This window comes from Vicugna pacos, chromosome 19 (assembly GCF_048564905.1).
Source record: "Vicugna pacos chromosome 19, VicPac4, whole genome shotgun sequence".
NCBI lineage: Eukaryota > Metazoa > Chordata > Mammalia > Artiodactyla > Camelidae > Vicugna > Vicugna pacos.
Window position 1 is genome coordinate 31,952,288 of NC_133005.1, and position 17,048 is coordinate 31,969,335.

Genomic DNA, 17,048 nt, shown 5'->3' on the forward strand with positions numbered 1-17,048 from the left:
GCACATCTCCAGGTCAGAGCTGCCCAGGGCCCTCAAAAGATGAGTCACTCAGGATGGAGGAGGATGAGGCCCACCCATGCCTCAGGCGCAGGTGAACCTGAGAGAACACGACCTTGTGCAGATTCAAAGCTCAGCTAGCTTTCCATCCCCTGGGTCGCCCCAAAAGAGCTGCTGGGTTTTTTTGTTTTGTTTTAAATCTGGGGTCTCTACAGGTGAAAAGAAGGACAGAACACAGGACGATGATGCCATAACTCTGTACACACACTAAAACCGTATCATGGTTTATAAATCATACCTCAATAAGGCTACTAATAAAAGACCGGGGTTCCTAAGCATGGGGCTCCCTAGCTATGACACAGACCTACTATGCGTGAACCCCACCTGGATCTACCCCCCACATCATCTTCATAGGACTTGGGGGGGGTGCCAAGGGAAACTACTGCAGACATGAAGCTTGTACAGCCTGCAGGGTGGTAAGTAATAAAGTCCTTTGTCTCTGATTCAAGAGTCATGACATGAGTCTTTGCCAACATCCATGTGATGGACATGCTGACTCGTTAGTTTACAATTAAGGTAAACTCTCAGACCCTTCGTAGCTGCTGACAGATGATGTCATGGAACCAAGAGGGCAGGAAGATTTTCAAAGATGGAGCAGTCAGCATCATCAAACGCTGAAAGAAGAGGCAAGTATAAGGAATAATAATAATAAATAACAACACGCAGCATCTTTGTCTTTAGCAACAAGGAAGGTACTGGTGACCGTCACAAGGGCCACTTCTGGGAAGAGCTGGAAGTTCAAGAAAGCCACACTGCACGTGTAGACATCACATTTAAGAAATGTGGCCAAGAAGAGGATAAGTAAGAAGGCAACCAGAGGGGAAAACTTTCAAAAACATTCCAAAGGTACTGATATTTTGTTTACAGATTTGAGATGCTCAAATCTCTTTCAGTAGATAGCACAGTGAAAATTAGGAGCATGTTAACTATGTGATAAATAAGTTTGTTTTTTCATAGGAAGTCATCTGTATGGGAGGACAGGCTGGGGGGAACGACACAAGCTGGGAGGACCATGAGGCTAACATGGAAGGAAGAGCCCAGGACTTAAGAAGATGACACAGACCTACGTTCAGATCCTGCCTCCACCGTTCACAACCTGTGATTCTGACCTGTGGGCCTCATTTACCCCTCGAACGCTCAGAATCCTCATCTGCGAAGTGGGGCTACAGACAGCATCTATCTGAAAGGCTGGTTATGAGAATTAAATGCATCATGTGTGTAACACTCAATAAACGTCAGCTGTTATGAGTGTCACTGCTAATTTGTCCTCGCTGGGTAGCTGTGGAGCAACCGCTGGGTTTTCAGCAGAAGTCTCATGCAGGAGGGGACAGCTGGTACAGATACAGGCAGAAGGAGGGGCTGGTTCCAGAACAATCCCAGCCCTGGGAGCCGGCGGTGGCCCTCCGGGGAGCGGAAGGACAGGTTTACCATAAGAATCTGCTCATCTTATCAGCCCTGGTGTGGCTGCTGTCGAGCTGATGGCTTCACAGGGCAGGAGCCTCTTCCTGCCAGATCAGCAGGGTCTGCTCTCTGTCCAATGCCCGTGATTTGTCTAAACACATATGCTGCCCCTCCTGAGATCCGTGCAGAGGCTTTGGACACATGACCTCATTTCTGACTCTTCAAATGTTATTTGTTGTACAAACTCCCAATGGAGCAAAATCTTTTGTAAGGAGGCCTGGAAACCAGCCGTGCACTGGGGCTGACAGGGCCTACCCTGGAGCCCCCGAGACGTGCAAGTGTGGATCCCGTGGACCATGGTCTTCCATAAAGACCAGGTGGCGCACAAAACATTTCTAAACTCCTCCTTGGTGCACAGTATCCAACGGTGGTGACTAGGGTGTGAGAGAGCCCGAGGGTAATTTTGCCCTCATCCTCAGCGGGACCAATGTGACTGCTCCTGTGGGAGTGGCTGCCCCTGATTCTGCCATGCCTTTCCAAGGCTCCTACCGTCCTCAGACGACTCCAAACCTAGGAAACAGTGGCCATCTTTCTCCTTTTTAATACTATTTTTTTCTGTTTATATTTGTTGCCTATATTCACTTTAGAGTATTTAGATGAAACAGAAAAGATTAAGGATGAAAATAAAAAGCACACATAATCTACCATCACAATCAATTATTAAGTGTCTTGATACGTGTTTTACAGTGTCACAAGTGTATTATTTACACAGGTATGTATATATTTGTGTGTATAAATATACAATTGTTTTTGATAAAAATTAATATATTGGACTTTTTTTTAAATAATTTGCTCTTTTCACTTAAATACACGTTGTAAATACAGCGTTAAATGCACTTCCATCAGCTGATATTTAATGGCTCTGTCCCAGCACTTCCTTAATCAGCCCCCTCCCCGGACATTTAGGCTGTTTTCACTATTTCATCCTGTTGAACACACTTGCATATAAATTTTGCCCCGTCTCCAGTTATTTTCTTAGGTAAATTTCCAAAGGTAAGATTACTTGTTGGAAGATCATGTGCACTTAGATGGATGGGAGAGCTCCCGTCGAATCACCTTCCAAAGACGTGCTCACGCCCGTCCTCACCGTGCTGCACGGATAATTCTGTCTCCACTGTTCCACCTCACTGTACCCTGAGTGGTGCTCTTTTTCCCTTTTTGTAAAAGGGCTCCCCAAACTGTAGGCTGCTTTGCTTACTAGACATTCCACTCAGAACGCACATCGCCTCCTCGTTTGAAAATGTGCTTGAAAAATGACAAGTTTGGATTCCTGAGACCAAAGCATCACATCAGCAGGCTGCGGGTGAGGCCCTTCGGCCGCAGATCACTCGTGGCGTTACACGCTCCACCTGCAGGAGAGGTCACCCCAGAACGGGGGTGAGCTTGTCTATAACTCCTATTGGCCTTTTTTCTGCCTTTGCCCCAAAGGACTAGAATTGTTCCACGCTCAGGTATACGCGTTTCTGCAGGTGCTGTCTGTTGATTTTCGTGCGAAACTTGCACTGTTTAATTCCATGGAAGCTGCCACCAGCACACAGGGTCCTCTAAAGAACATGCTAAGTTTTCAGGATGGTATAAAACAGGGGTACAGGCTAGTCTTCCTTTTTAACTTGTTCGTTTATGATCTGAAAGCACTTGAGGATGAGCAGGCTGCAGACCCTGCTCCACAGAAAGGAAGCCAAGCATTCTCTACAACACGGGCAACAGGGATTTGTGCCCGACTCGAGTCCACAACTGTGCCCTAACCACTGCCAGAAAGAAGGGCCACTGATGTACTACTCTGAAAGCAAAGCCACTGCCTTTACTTCCCTGATGTAAAACTGGTGGATAAAAAAGTTTCCACTTTTGGTGACTCAGTGATGCCTCAGCTCATCTTGGAAGCTACAGGAAGAAACAGCACTGCTGAAAGGCACACGTGCTGGCGGTGTCTTCTGGACTCTTGGCCACAAGGTGTCTGTGTCACTCACCTTGGAGATTTTCAGGCTGGGTCACCACAGCCCTGTTACATGGAACAGAACTTGGAGAGTCTGTAGGCTGGTCCTCTAGGCACTGGAATAAATTCAAAGCAATATTTCACAAGAAATCCTCCACTGCTTTAGCCCGTCTCACATCAGGGCTGCAACTGTCTTTTGGGTGGCGGGTATCACGACAGGCGTCTCACATTTTGTAGAAAGATGTTAACCTACTTCCAACTACACTGTTGAATATAAGCCTGGACTTCACTGGCCAGGCAGGCATTTTGCCAGAGAGCATAGTATAAACCGTCTACTTCCTCATATCTCCTGAAATATAGATGAGGGAGACATTTCTGGTGGTTTCCTTGAAGAAACAGTATTGAATCTGTTCACTCTCCAGGTACATTTAAGGTATCCGAGGATGGAGATGGATTAGCAGAGAGCTGGGGACCTCTGTGAAGTCACACCGCCCACCCCACCTCCGCTCTCGTCAACCTCCTCCCCAAATCGCTTTTACACAGGGCATCATCACGGAAGCAAGCCTGCACAACTCACTCGCGTGCCCTCAATAAGACTGGTGGTGAACGCTGATCCCTACATCACATGCTGTTTTCTTTATGAGGACTCCTGGGAGCAATTCTTGTCTGGCTTGTGTGTGAACAATAGTTAGAATTTTCCCGAGCAATTGGTGCATGCTTATCTTGAGGATACTGTGAACTGCGTTTCTGACAAGTTTCCCTTATTCTGTTGGTGACCACGGTGCTGCGGGCTCTGCCTGTGACCCACCAGGAAGCAGCAGATGTAGAGAAATGCAGTTTTAGCAGATGACTGGCTCCAGTGTGTTCTCTTCCTCCTGTCTCCTGTTACCTCACTTCTAATTTATGCTCTCTTGTCATACTTTATGTCCCACGGTAAGCCACCTGAAGAAACGTTCTGTGAAATGCGATTTGGTTTACACTGAAAAGTAGATAAATAATAGGATGTGGAAGAGCTCTAAACCATGTGTTTCTATCTATTTTCTTTTAAAATTTCAATTACATTTTGCTTTAACATTCTTTCACCGACAGACTGAAGGTTTAGGGCATGCAGCTCAGAACTGCAGAAATGGCGTTCATAAAATAATTGGAAAACCCAAATAAAGATGCTGAATGTACTGTGACTGTCTCTTCTCATTCTTGTGACCCAAGTGAGGCAACGCCATTGAAATGACAAGGCTTCTTGGGAGCACTTTAATATGAATGATTGTGAATAGAGTGAATAGCATTACTTGATACTTGAGTGACACATGGAAGTTTCCAGTGCTCTCTTGTGGTCTGCAGGCAGCCCAGGGAAGCAGGAGGAGCCAGCATTACTGTTATTTTCATTCTACTGCACTGCTAAGGAGCAAGGAAGAACCGTTAGCCCCTAGAGTGCTCTCTCTGCCCAGGGATTTTCCACCTGTAGGAAATGGACTTAAATGCAAAAAGAGAAGTGATACTATGAACTCTCAACAAAGTGGGCTGAGCACAGGTTAAGGACCATCATCCAAACTGTCAGTGAAAAGAAACGATAGAGATCTTTCAATATATGAAGTTGGAAGTAACTGGAGTCAGCTTCTTTCAAGCATTATTCATGATTCCTTTGAACCAGAAGTGATGTCTTTCTAGAACGATGTTCTCCAGTGAGACTTACTGCCGTGTCAGAAATGCTCTCCATCTGCATTTGTCCAACATGGGAGCCACGAGATGCATGTGGCTGTTGAGTGCCTCAAATGTGGCTAGTGTCACTGGGTGTCTGAGTTTTTTATTTTATTTATTTAGTTTAAATTTAAATAGTCGTAGTAAGTTTAACAAGGTTGTAGGGTACAAGATCAATACAGGAAAGTCAACTGTATTTCTATATACTAGTAATGAAAGATCAGAAATTGAGATTTTTTTTAAATGCCCTTTACAATAGCATCAAAAATATGAGATACTTAGGGATGAGTCTGACTAAAGATGTACAAGACATGGACACTGAAAATTACAAAACCTCGCTGAGTGAAATCACTGAAGATCTTAAATAACTGAAGAAATATATCATGTTCATGGTGAAAAGAATCATTATTGTTAAGATGTCAGTTTTCCCCAAAGTGATCTATAGTTCAATGCACTCAACCTGCATCAAAATCCCAACAGGCTTTTTGGTAGAAATTGACCCAAAAAATTCATATGGAAATGTAAATGTACCCAGAATCTGAAATATTCGTTTTGCTTTCGCCCTGGGAATCTGGGCTTAAAGGACAAAGTTTGTTAGAGGGCATTTTGGAAAGGTCATAGTTGCAAATTCTACTTCTGGCACTTTTATGTTTGTGGCCTCAGTTTCTTCATCTGTAAAATGGGTGTACTGATGCCTACATAACAGAATTAGAGTTAATAGTTAACAAGATTGGGGATGCAGAGTATCATCCAAAGAGCAGAAGTATATAAAAAAAATCTCTTCCCTTTTCCCACCAAGTCCTTCATCATGACACAATTTCCTTCCTTACCCACGGATGGGCAGTTATGAGCAGGAGGCCCCTCCCATCCTTACCTGGAGCCAAAGTTTGTCATGCTGAGACCACTTCCCACCAGCAATGCACTGGAATGTGGCATTCTGCCCCACGTTCACCTCGACATTTTGGAGCCGCAGAAAATGGGGTGCTTTTCCTAAGAGAGAAATCAAAAAACATATGAGGACAGAACTTAACAGCCTGTACCACTCCCTGCTGGAGGACAGCGGCTCACCAGGCAGTGGGGAATTTGTGCCTGGGAGGTGGGCTGGTTCAGTGAGAGCTACTGCTGATTAATGACTCACTGTGAGCCAGGTGCTGCTCTAAGACAGTTACATGCATCGCCTCACTTCAACTTCACAAAAATCCATGAAGTGGGCAGTAACTCCATCTCACCAATCAGAAAATTAATGCTCTGAAGGGTTACATAGCTTGGCACCATCAGACAGCCAGACACTGGAGGAGGCAAGACATAAATCCATGTCTCTGAGAGCCTCAAAGTCCATATTATTATCTGCTGGGCAATACTGCCATGTTTGGAGGAAGTTGGAACGGTAGGGAGATTCACCATAGAAGATAGCAGAAAGAAGAAAACTGAAGTAAGCAGCTTTGGGCCTAAGACCTCCATCCCTGGCCCTGGTGATGATGCTGATAATGAGGATGAGGAGGAGGGCAGAGAGGTAAGGCTGGAGCAAAGGCGGAGGAGAACACTAGTGGCTTTCCTTCACTTAGCGTTTACTATGTGTTTGGCATCATGTGCAGTGTCCACACACAGCAACTCATTTAACCCAATGCAGTAGGCGATGGCATTATCTCTATTTTACAGTGAGTAAACCAAAGCACAGAGAATTCAAGACATATTCAGAGTCTGCACTCTTCACTCTAAGGTAGGATAAGATGGGATGGAGGTGGGATATTATATACTCTGGGGACTTAGCTTAACAGGCGAAAGGACTTTCAGATGAAACTCATGGTATTCATAAGCAATAAATTCTAGAATTAAACATACGTTTCATGTTGGCTAACTTGGGTTCATCTCTCTCCTTGTTTGTGGAGATGGGTCCTCACCTACGTGAGCTCTCCGGAGATGACTGGGGTGATAACTTATGTCTAGAAGAATGAGTTTCTTCATCAAGGCACAAAAGTGCCAAGGATCCCTATCACATCAACCAAATCAATGATGAACCAGGAATCATATGGAGAGTTGCTAAGAGGATCAAGGAGGTTCAACAAGGGCTTTTGGCCATCTTTCCAGAGGGAGTCAAACATCCAGAGAGGCAGGTAATAATGTCATTTATGGAAAGCTCCTACAGTGCCAGGCTACGTGATAAATGCTGTACATGTTTTATCTATGTTAACTTCATAGCATTTCTATAAAGCAGACATTACTATTATTTCTCTTTTAGAGAAGCAGAAACCAAGGCTCACCAAAGTTTAATTTGCCCAATGCTACATGGCATCAATAACAGAAAGAGAGTTCAGTCCAGGTCCATTTTAGCCCCAAACTCAGCATTTAACTAGCACACACTCTTGCCTCATGGGCAACAGGAGGTCAGTGGCATCACCCAGAGCCCAGGGTCAAAAGAAAAGGGCTCAGAGGCAAGGCTGTGCTGGCCCTTCAGACTCTTCTCACCCCTCCGGAATACTTCATCACAAGAGATCCCTTTCCCTGCCATTTGTCTCCATGGCCTTCACACTTTGAACTACCTGCTCTAACAGACTGTGTGTCACCACCTGCAACGCTCAGCAAAAGCCAAGGACCTTGATGTGACCAGGCACACTTGCTGTGCAAAAAAACATATACCTTCTGCTCAGGTTTTTAAACATGTGACCATGGCTCAGAGACTCTCTCACACCACCTCCAGGGCCTCACGACTAGATGGCGTCAAGAGTCCAAGGCCCAGGGAAGACGTCTCCTTGTGGGCTTCTCAGAGCTGAAGATCCATGCATCTAGTCAACCTGACAGATGTCATGCTGCTTTGATTGTCTGAAATTGTTTCCCATTTGCTCTCCCGTATAATTTTGTAAAGTTATTTTTGGAACTATCAGTTCAAGTCAATATTGAAGTGGGAATTGAGTAAACCTTGTAAGCCCATTTACGCCACCCGTTTAAAGGGGGAAGGAACATCTACCCCATGGCAGAGATCGGGGACAGAGTCTTAGTTCCAATGTTGGGAGGCTTAGTGTTGGGGACCCTGGGCAGATGGTTTAACCTCTGGGACTTGTGCAGTTAGAAGTGGATCTTCTCTGGATCAACATCCCCTACTTGCTTCTGACTCCTCCCTTTTCCTCAGCAGCAGACCTTCTACCCAGATTTTCATCTTCAGTCCCTCTTCTGCCCTCCTCTCTAGGTTCAGTGGTAGAGAATGAAGAGGCTTAATGGCCCCTGGTGCTACAAATTCTGGTGAAATGCTGAGGGTGTACATACAGCAGATATGTTAAACCCATGCGCCTGCAGGAGCCAGACAGTTACGTAAAGGAATTGAGTGGTTCAATAGTAAAACAAACAAAAACAAAAATACCATCTCCTTGCCCCATCATTCATTTCTCATGTTTCATAGAGATCTGGGTAAAATGAAGGTTTCTCTATATCAGAAGAGCTACATCGCAAGGGCGTAAGTAACCAGTAACTGACACCAGCCTCAGCACTGAAGAGGCAATAAGGAGCGGTGGGGACTTACGGGAACTGAGTGAAGACCCCGTGCCCCATTGGAAGGGAGCAGCTATTCCTTAAATCCAGTGGATGGAGGTCATGTGACAGTGCTGTGCTTAGGGGAGACAAACATCTGATTTTCCAAGGCAAGTAAGAAATCCAGGTTTTAGGTGAAAGCTTTCATTCTACAATCCTGACTGAATGTATTAAAACACCATGAAGTCTTAACAAAACATGCCTGGCGGCAGGCTCTTCTACTATGTGGCCTCTGCTACATAGTCCTTGTGGAATAATTTCCACTGGCCAGTCTTGCCCAGTCTGAAACGATAAGCTCAGGGATGCCCCACCCCTCCAGGCATCACACTGAGGCATCACGTGAATGCTAGCCCTAGATCGTGGTTCTGGACACAGGAAACTATCCAGACCACCCTCGTCCTGCTGAGCACTCTGTCCCCACGCCCTCTCTCTCCGAGCCATGGCTTCATCCCCAGCTCATGACAGATAGCTCTCTCTAGGGATCCTCCTTATGTCGGGGGCCTGTTTGGTCCACTTCTCTGAGCTCCTAGCCTCCCTGGTCCTCCTCCCATTCCCCAACTCTAGTCCATTCTCGAGCCCTGTGCTGTCTCAAATGTTATTTCCCCCCAGCATCTACAGTTTGGGGAAAAAAATTATCCCACCAGCTTCAACTCACCAACCTCTGGCCAAACACCATGGACCCCGGGGCCCAGACCAGCCACCAGCTCGTGGCTTTAAGCATTCTACACTCACTTCCGACTGAGACTCAGCGCCCCCCAAATGGGACCCTGCTGAACGGGGTGAAAAGAAACCTGCCTGTGCATTTGGGCAAAATGCCTCGATATTGGTGACATTTAAACTCCTGCAGATGTCAGTGCAGCGTCTGAAGACATATTATTGTGCCCTTTATCTCCCTCCCTGAACCTGACAGTGCTCAGTAGGAAGCCACACAATTGAGGACAAAGTGAAGTACATATATTAAAAACGTGTTGCAGACATTCCATGGGCTCAGTGCCAGGGCCCCGCAAGGTTGTGATGGGGAAAAAAAAAGTTTAAAAAATTCTAAAAGTCAACCTATGAGCTAGAATCTTTGAAACCAAGTGGAAAATTGTGCTGACATTTATCGTCCACGGCCATGACTGCAGTGGCCCTGCTAATGGCTGACGCTGAAAAATGGCAGCAAAAGGTAACTACGGCCAAAGTCCTTGCAGAATAACACAAAAATGTTAAACGGGCTATAAAATATGGACGAGAGGCTTCAGCTTGTAAGAAGAAATAATTTCCTTGGAGTATCACGCCTATCTTCCGGTCACTGTTTTTTGGAAGCTTCAAGGTAAGTGTATAAAGTCATCACTTCAACCCAAATCAATCGAGAATACAATTGCCAATCGGGCCCTAACCTCCCTGGAACTTTTGGAATATTCAGTGGAATTGCTTATTGATAAACTCTGACCATATGTTAGTTTAAAAAAAAATGTTTCAGAGAGCGGGAGTGGAGAATTACAAAGCCTGAGGACCTAAAGAGAATGCATATTTTTTAATAAAGTTAAATTTTTAACCATCTGTGAGTGAAGTCATAAAAGCGTGAAGGCTGGGGTTGGGGGGGAAAGTGCTGTCAGTCCAAAGGATGGTTCAAAAAGTACTAGTAAGTTGCATGACTTGGAACCACATGAGCACCACCAGGACCCAAGCACAGTCAATACTTCAGACCACAGCACTTCTATTCAACCTTCCCCCTCCCCTAGAATCACACCACCTCAGCCTGCACCGTCCAGCTGATTAAGTCAGAAATCTAGGATTGCACCGTTTCTGATGCCTCTGGGTCCTCCTCTAACCCATCACACAGGACCAGTCGGCTGCCTCCTAAACCGCCTCTGTCCACCACCTCTCTCTCCCTTTCTATGCTCTACATTTCTTCACAGCACTGCTTGCCATCTGTTACGGGTTGAACCGTGTCTCCCCAGAATTCCTATGTTGAAGCTCAACACCTCAGACTGTAACTGTGTTTGGAGATAGGGCCTGTGAAGAGGCGATCACGTTAAAGTGAGGTGCGTAGGGCGGGCTCTAATCCAGTGTGACTGGTATCCTTTAACGAAGAGAAAATCTGGACACACAGATGCATCTAGGGCACATGTGCACAGGAGAAAGACCTCATAGGGGCAAAGTGAGAAGGTGGGCACCTGCAAGCCAAGGAGAGAGGCCTCGGGAAAAACCAAACCTTCGTCTTGGATTTGAAGCCCCCAGAACCGAGAAAAAATCAAGTTCTGTTTAAGCCACTCAGTCTACATATTTCAATTTGGCAGCCTTAGCTGACTAATACTACCATCTGTTATAGGTCATAGGATTACCTGATCATTTGTTTTATTTTTAGTCTCTTTCACTTCAGTGGAAGCCTATGAGGGCAAAGAATGAACCTGTCTTACTCACTCCCATAAACCCAGATGAGTGCCTGCCATGGAGGACCCGCTCAGCAAATGTGTTGAGTAATGAATGGATGCCCCTCCACCCCTGGTCCAGACACTGCCATCTCTTGCATGACTCCAGAACGTTCTTCCTAATACATCTCCTGACTTCTTCTCTCTTCCCCTTCAACCCACATCCCCTACAGAACAGCCAACGAGATCCTTTAACAATTAAAAGAGATCACAACGATCCCCAGCATAAACCCCCCCAGGGGTGCCTCCCTGCACTTGGACTAAAACCCAGACCACTCACGAAGACGCTCAGGGCCCTGCTTCCCTTTCACTCAGAAACACTCCCCACTGTGTCTGTGTCTCCGATGCGCAGGACACTCTGGCAGCGTCAAGCCGATTCTCACTGCAGGGCCACTGCACTTGCTGTTTCCTCTGCCTGGAACCCTGCTTCCTCGAAATCGTGACACAGTGACCTCCTGCTAGGACTCAGGCCTTCGCTCAGGTCACATCTTCCAAAACATCTCTCCTGACCACTCTACCTAAAGAGCTCTCACATTCATTATATTCACAGCACTTATCACCATCTGAAATTATATTAATGACTTATGTAACATCAGTTACTTAGTCTTTCCCCTCTTTGTCCCTCTGCTTAGTACACACCATGTGTGACAAAGACCCAACCTATCCTGGTCACTTAAGTATCCTCAATGTCCAGCAGAGGTTCCTGACACATAGCTGATGCTCAATAATTGACTCGTTGAAAGAAAGCATGAATTGGGCAGAGGACCTAAACAGACATCTCTCTGAAGAAGACATCCAGATGGTCAACAGGCACATGAAAAGCTGCCATCACTGCTCATTGTTAGAGAAACACAAATCAAAACTACAGTGATGGATCACCTCACACCAGTCAGAATGGCCATCCTTAAAAAGTCTACAAATAATAAATGCTGGAGAGGGTGTAGAGAAAAAGGAGCCCTCCTACACTGTTGGTGGGAATGTAAACTGGTGCAGCCACTATGGAGGACAGTATGGAGGTTACTTAAAAAAAAACGAAAAAATAAACTTAACATATGATCCAGCAATCCCACTCCTGGGCAGATATTCAGAGAAAAATATAATTCAAAAAGACACATGCACCCCAATGTTCACAGCAGCACTAGTTACAACAGCCAAGACATGGAAACACTATTTACAATAGCCAAGATACGGAAAGGAAAATACCGTATGATATAGCTTACACATGGAATCTTAAAAAAAAAAAAAAGTGAACTTATTTAGAAAACAGAAACAGACTCACAGACATACAGAACAAACTTACAGTTACCAGAGGGTAAAGGGGGTGGGAAGGGATAAATTGGAGGTTTGAAAATTGCAGATACTAACTACTATATATGAAATAGATAAACAAGTTTCTACTGTATAGCACAGGGAACTATAGTCAGTATCTTGTAGTGAAAAAGAATATGAAAAGGAATATATGTATGTATGTGTATGACGGAAACATTATCCTGTACACCAGAAATTGACACAACATTGTAAACTAACTACATTTCAGTTAAAAAAGAAAACAAGCATAAATAAAACCCTGGAGGGGATGTGGAATAACAGAGGGCCTTGGGAAGGAGCCTTTGCCAGGCCCTGGTCAACTCCTCATGACTCGTGAGCTATGGACAGATCTGAGGACTGTATGTACCACCAGTACTTGTGTACGCAGTTAAATGGAATTTTTCCAATTCCAGCCAGTATCACAGAATTCTCACATTCTGATTTCTAGGAAGTTTAAGCTTAAGCCGCCTAAGCATCGAGGTTGAACTCAGCTGAAGCACATGCCACAAGAACATGGCTAAGGTCACGTCTTGCTGAGTTATGTCCCATGGCCCATTTGCTGGGTAACTGGCTCTTAGAAACTCCATAACCATATAATCCACACTCCTCAGCAGGAGGAGTATGAAGCCATCAGAAGAATCCTAAATTCAGAAGCAGCCCCAATGGGAGGAGGAATCCAATATGAGCCATGAGGCTTCGGGGGTGGAAAGGCATTCAGATGCCCCCAGAGAACCCTCTCCCACGGAGATTTATCTGAGAGAAGGAAGCATGTGGCTGCAAGGGCAAACCACGGAGAGTGCGTAGAGTTAAGGCAGAGCTGAGTCTCAGACAGGTGGGTGTCATGACAGAGGTAGAAAATCCCAGTACAGAGTTCTGGTATCCCAGGAGTGAGAACCAGGCCAGATTCTTTCAGGAAGAGCCAATGTCACCTTCAAGAAAGACCCAGTGCACACGACAAGCGCAGGGTGAGCAGCAGGATGCAGCTGGATGCAGCAAAGATGAGTGTCCTCTACAAGGAAGGGGTGTGTGCAGGACATGGGGAAGGCTGGAGGCTTGTCTCAGACAGGCTGCCTCAAAACCGGTGGTTGTGCAGGGTGGGGTGTGTGAGGTTAAGTGCACCACATGCAGGAGAGACATCTCCTGACACAGTCTGAGGTCAAAGGTCACTCTCCAAAGGGCAGCAGGTGCTGATTTCCACAAGTCAAGGGAGGGGAAGACTTTTTAATTTATTTTTTTTATTGAAGTATATATAGTCAGTTTAAAATGTTGTGTCAATTTTTGGGGTAGAGCATAATCTATTAGTTATACATATACACACATATATTCCTTTTCATATTCTTTTTCATCATAGGTTACTATAAGATATTGAATACAGTTCCCTGTGCTATACAGTAGAAACTTGTTGTTTATCTATTTTATATATTGTGGTTAGTATCTGCAATTTAGAATTCCCAATTTATCCTTCCCCACCTCCTTTCCCCTCTGATAACCGTAAGTTTGCTTTCTGTCTGTGACTCTGTTTCTGTTTTGTAAATAAGTTCATTTGTGTCTTTTTTTTTTTTTAAGACTCCACACATAAGGGATCTCATATGGTAGTTTTCTTTCTCTTTCTGGCTTACTTCACTTAGAATGACAATCTCCAGTTCCATCCATGTGACTGCAATGGCATTATTTTATTCTTTTTATGGAGTAGTATTCCATTGTATGAATGTACCACAGCTTCTTTATTTAGTCACCTGTTCATGGGCATTTAGGTTGTTTCCATGTCTTGGATACTGCAAACAGTGCTGCTGTGTACTCTGGGGAGCGCATATCTTTTTGAATTAGAGTTCAAGGGAGATGAAGACTTAATTCTGGTAAGAGAGACTCATATGCATAAACCCTGCAAAGCTGGGGAATTTCTGCGGCCCTCTTCACATGAAGCCTGGTTCAGTAGAGACATTTTCCAGGCATTACTGAATGGAGAGACCCATCTGAAAAATTCCAGACTTAGGAAGTTACTTCACGGGTATAAACCTTAAGCCAGGATAGTGGAGAGTCTAACTGGATCTCAGCATTCCTGAGATGCTGGGAAGGAGGTTTCTCTTGCATAGATACCAAACACAGTTATCCAAAATATTGTCTTGCCAAAACCCCTTGGAACTGTTCCCAAATCCCTCCAGAGAAGGTGCTCGAAGACAATGAGTCAAACAATGCCACTGTAGTGCCAGGCGGAGGAAGTGATGTTTGAGGCTCTGACAAATTCACTGCAGCAGAACTAGAAAGAACCATTTCAATTAAAGCAACATGGTTGGGGAAGAAATGAGAATAGTCCCAAAATGGGAGAAATGAAAGGCATGTAAGGATAAGACACATGGCATCTCTGAGGGAAGAGCAAACTGCACTACAGCCCTTAGCACGACTCGTGGCTGTAAAGAGAAGCAGAGAGAACCCTACTAGGAGTTACCTAGGGGTCATATGGCTGCCAAGAAACTAATGGGAATCTCCAGTCTGCAGACACTAACAATCTAATGGGGCTGGCAATCTAGCTAGCCCTCCCAGAGGCTGCCATAATCGCTATGCACATCCCTTTGATTAAAATCCCCCCACCAAGTATCACTAGATACAATGCTCTCTCAATGACCCACACCCAGGGATTGTCCCCTCTGAGATTCAGTGATCCTGGGAACCACAGCTTTTTGCTCCAACACATTCAAATATCTTAGACTAAATACAGCAAAAAGAGAGAACTTGGATGGGAAATTGGATGGGCATGGAGCAGAATGTCTTTGAGAATTCTTCCCACTGTACCGTAAGTACTAACCACTGAGAAAAGTCTCTCCCTGCACCTACAGAGAGTTGATGAGGGTATTTAAAATTGCTTTTAAAGAATTAATAGCTTTGGGGTACTTTGCCTTTGAGTGAACAGTGTGCTAATTTGCTCAGTGTTTTGGCGTTGTTCTTTTTTTGAGACAATTGCACAAGATTCTACCCAAAGCCCTCTAATTCTTCCACTTCAGTGGTCTGAATCCCACTAATAAACAATCAGGACTTTAGACTCCCTTAATAATGAAGAGAGATTCAAACGAAGATGTTTTGCCACTCTCTGCAGATTCCTGTAGGTGCTGCCTGTTGAACAGGCCGGCAAAATTATGGATTTATTCAGGACTGATTGCATTGAGTATGTAAGCGTTTTTTGAAGGATTAAGAAAAAGAGAGAGATGTTTGTGAGCTGAATGAATAGGGGGGGGATTGCAGCCTCCAAGCTACCCAGTCTGGCGTGCAGCAAGGCTGCGTTAGGAGGAGGGAAGAGACTTACTGCATGGATGGGCAAGCACCCGGACCTCGTCCACAGCGATGTAGCCAGGATGACCCTTCAAAGAGACGGATTCAAATATCACCTGCAACACACAAGGCAGGAGTCAGTTTTGCAGACGTGGTTGTAGGCATTCATCACAGGAAGCTGCCCAGCCACCAAACCCTTTCTGTCTCAGCTTCCCAACAGAACTACTGAAGGCAGTCTTATGTTAGGCTAAGAAGCTACTCTGGCAATGGATGTGGATTTTCAAAACAAAGTAAAAAGGCCACACTCTGGGGACTAGCAAAAGAAGAATCAGCCACATGACACATTTCTAATGGTTTTCAGAAACAACACTTGGATGGAGGGAAAACCACCCAAACATGGCTGGAAACCCTAATCTGCACCTATTTAATTGTTGTTTCAAGTGAAGCTATAATTAGAAGAATTATTTCCCAATATCCCAACTTTCTTATGAAAGGTGAGGGTGAAGCCACCATAAGTCAGGTGAGGTTTACCTTGATTTGATTCTACACCCCCAAGGAATAGTCCGTCTAAATTACTTAACAACACCTCTTGAAAATAAGCCCCATACATAACCCTTCAAAAGTGGGCTTCCTCTACTCATTTTTTAACTGCAAACATTCTTCCTTCAATGGCTATCAATTCACTGATAATTTCCAAGCCCCGATCTCCACTCTAGACCCCTCACCTGAACATGGGTCTCACTTACCCAGTTCACAGATCTGTAATTCCACCTAGATATCACATAAGTCCTCCCACACAATAGGATGCAACAGATCTGAATAGCTTCCCTACCAAACTGTCTCCCTCACTGCCCAAAGAGCCTCCTTCCTGAAATACAGACCTCAGTGGGTTGTACTATGGCCCACCCAGTCACTGAAAATTGGGATGCAGACAGCTGCCTGGGCTTCTCCATCTGCTTCACTCCTCACATTCATTTCCTTTTTGACTCTGTCTTCTTAGTATTTCTCATGTCTGCCCATGTCTTCCCATCTCTGCTATTAAGTTGAACTACAGGAAGCAACCATTTTGCAGGTCAAAACCAGTTGGATATTAACAGCACTACTCTGCTTCAAATCTTCATTGCTTTTCATTTCCACCATCCCAACAGCCAACCAAATGGACCCTCTCTCTCCTGTCTTTTACTCCTCAGTTTAAGCCTGTGGATGGACTGGAAGGTGGGTGATGAGACCAACAGGAAAGCCTCCATGTGGAACCTTTTTATGGTCCACGTGGTCACTCCAGGCTAGGATATTCAGAGGCCAGTGGTGTCAGTGAGGCCCAGAGCTCGAACAGTTATAACAAATGAACAGGGAACTGGAGGAAAAGGTGGTGATGGCTATGAAAAGGCAGT

The 17,048-nt window shown here is 45.0% G+C and overlaps 1 protein-coding gene across 19 annotated transcripts in view; it reads right to left on the reverse strand.

Annotated features, from left to right (window-relative positions):
- The window catches only part of PTPRT (protein tyrosine phosphatase receptor type T), a 1,148,549-nt gene that overhangs the window by 603,230 nt on the left and 528,271 nt on the right, over window positions 1-17,048 (reverse strand). For all 19 annotated transcript variants that reach the window (XR_012061742.1, XM_072944247.1, XM_072944255.1 and 16 more), the window contains 2 exons: window positions 15,692-15,773; window positions 6,024-6,139 (listed from right to left, as the gene is read on the reverse strand). Coding sequence is in view for 18 of the 19 variants with exons in the window: in XM_072944247.1 (XP_072800348.1) it covers window positions 6,024-6,139; window positions 15,692-15,773 (198 nt within the window). In the remaining variant the exon portion in view is untranslated. The remainder of the gene's footprint in view (window positions 1-6,023; window positions 6,140-15,691; window positions 15,774-17,048) is intronic.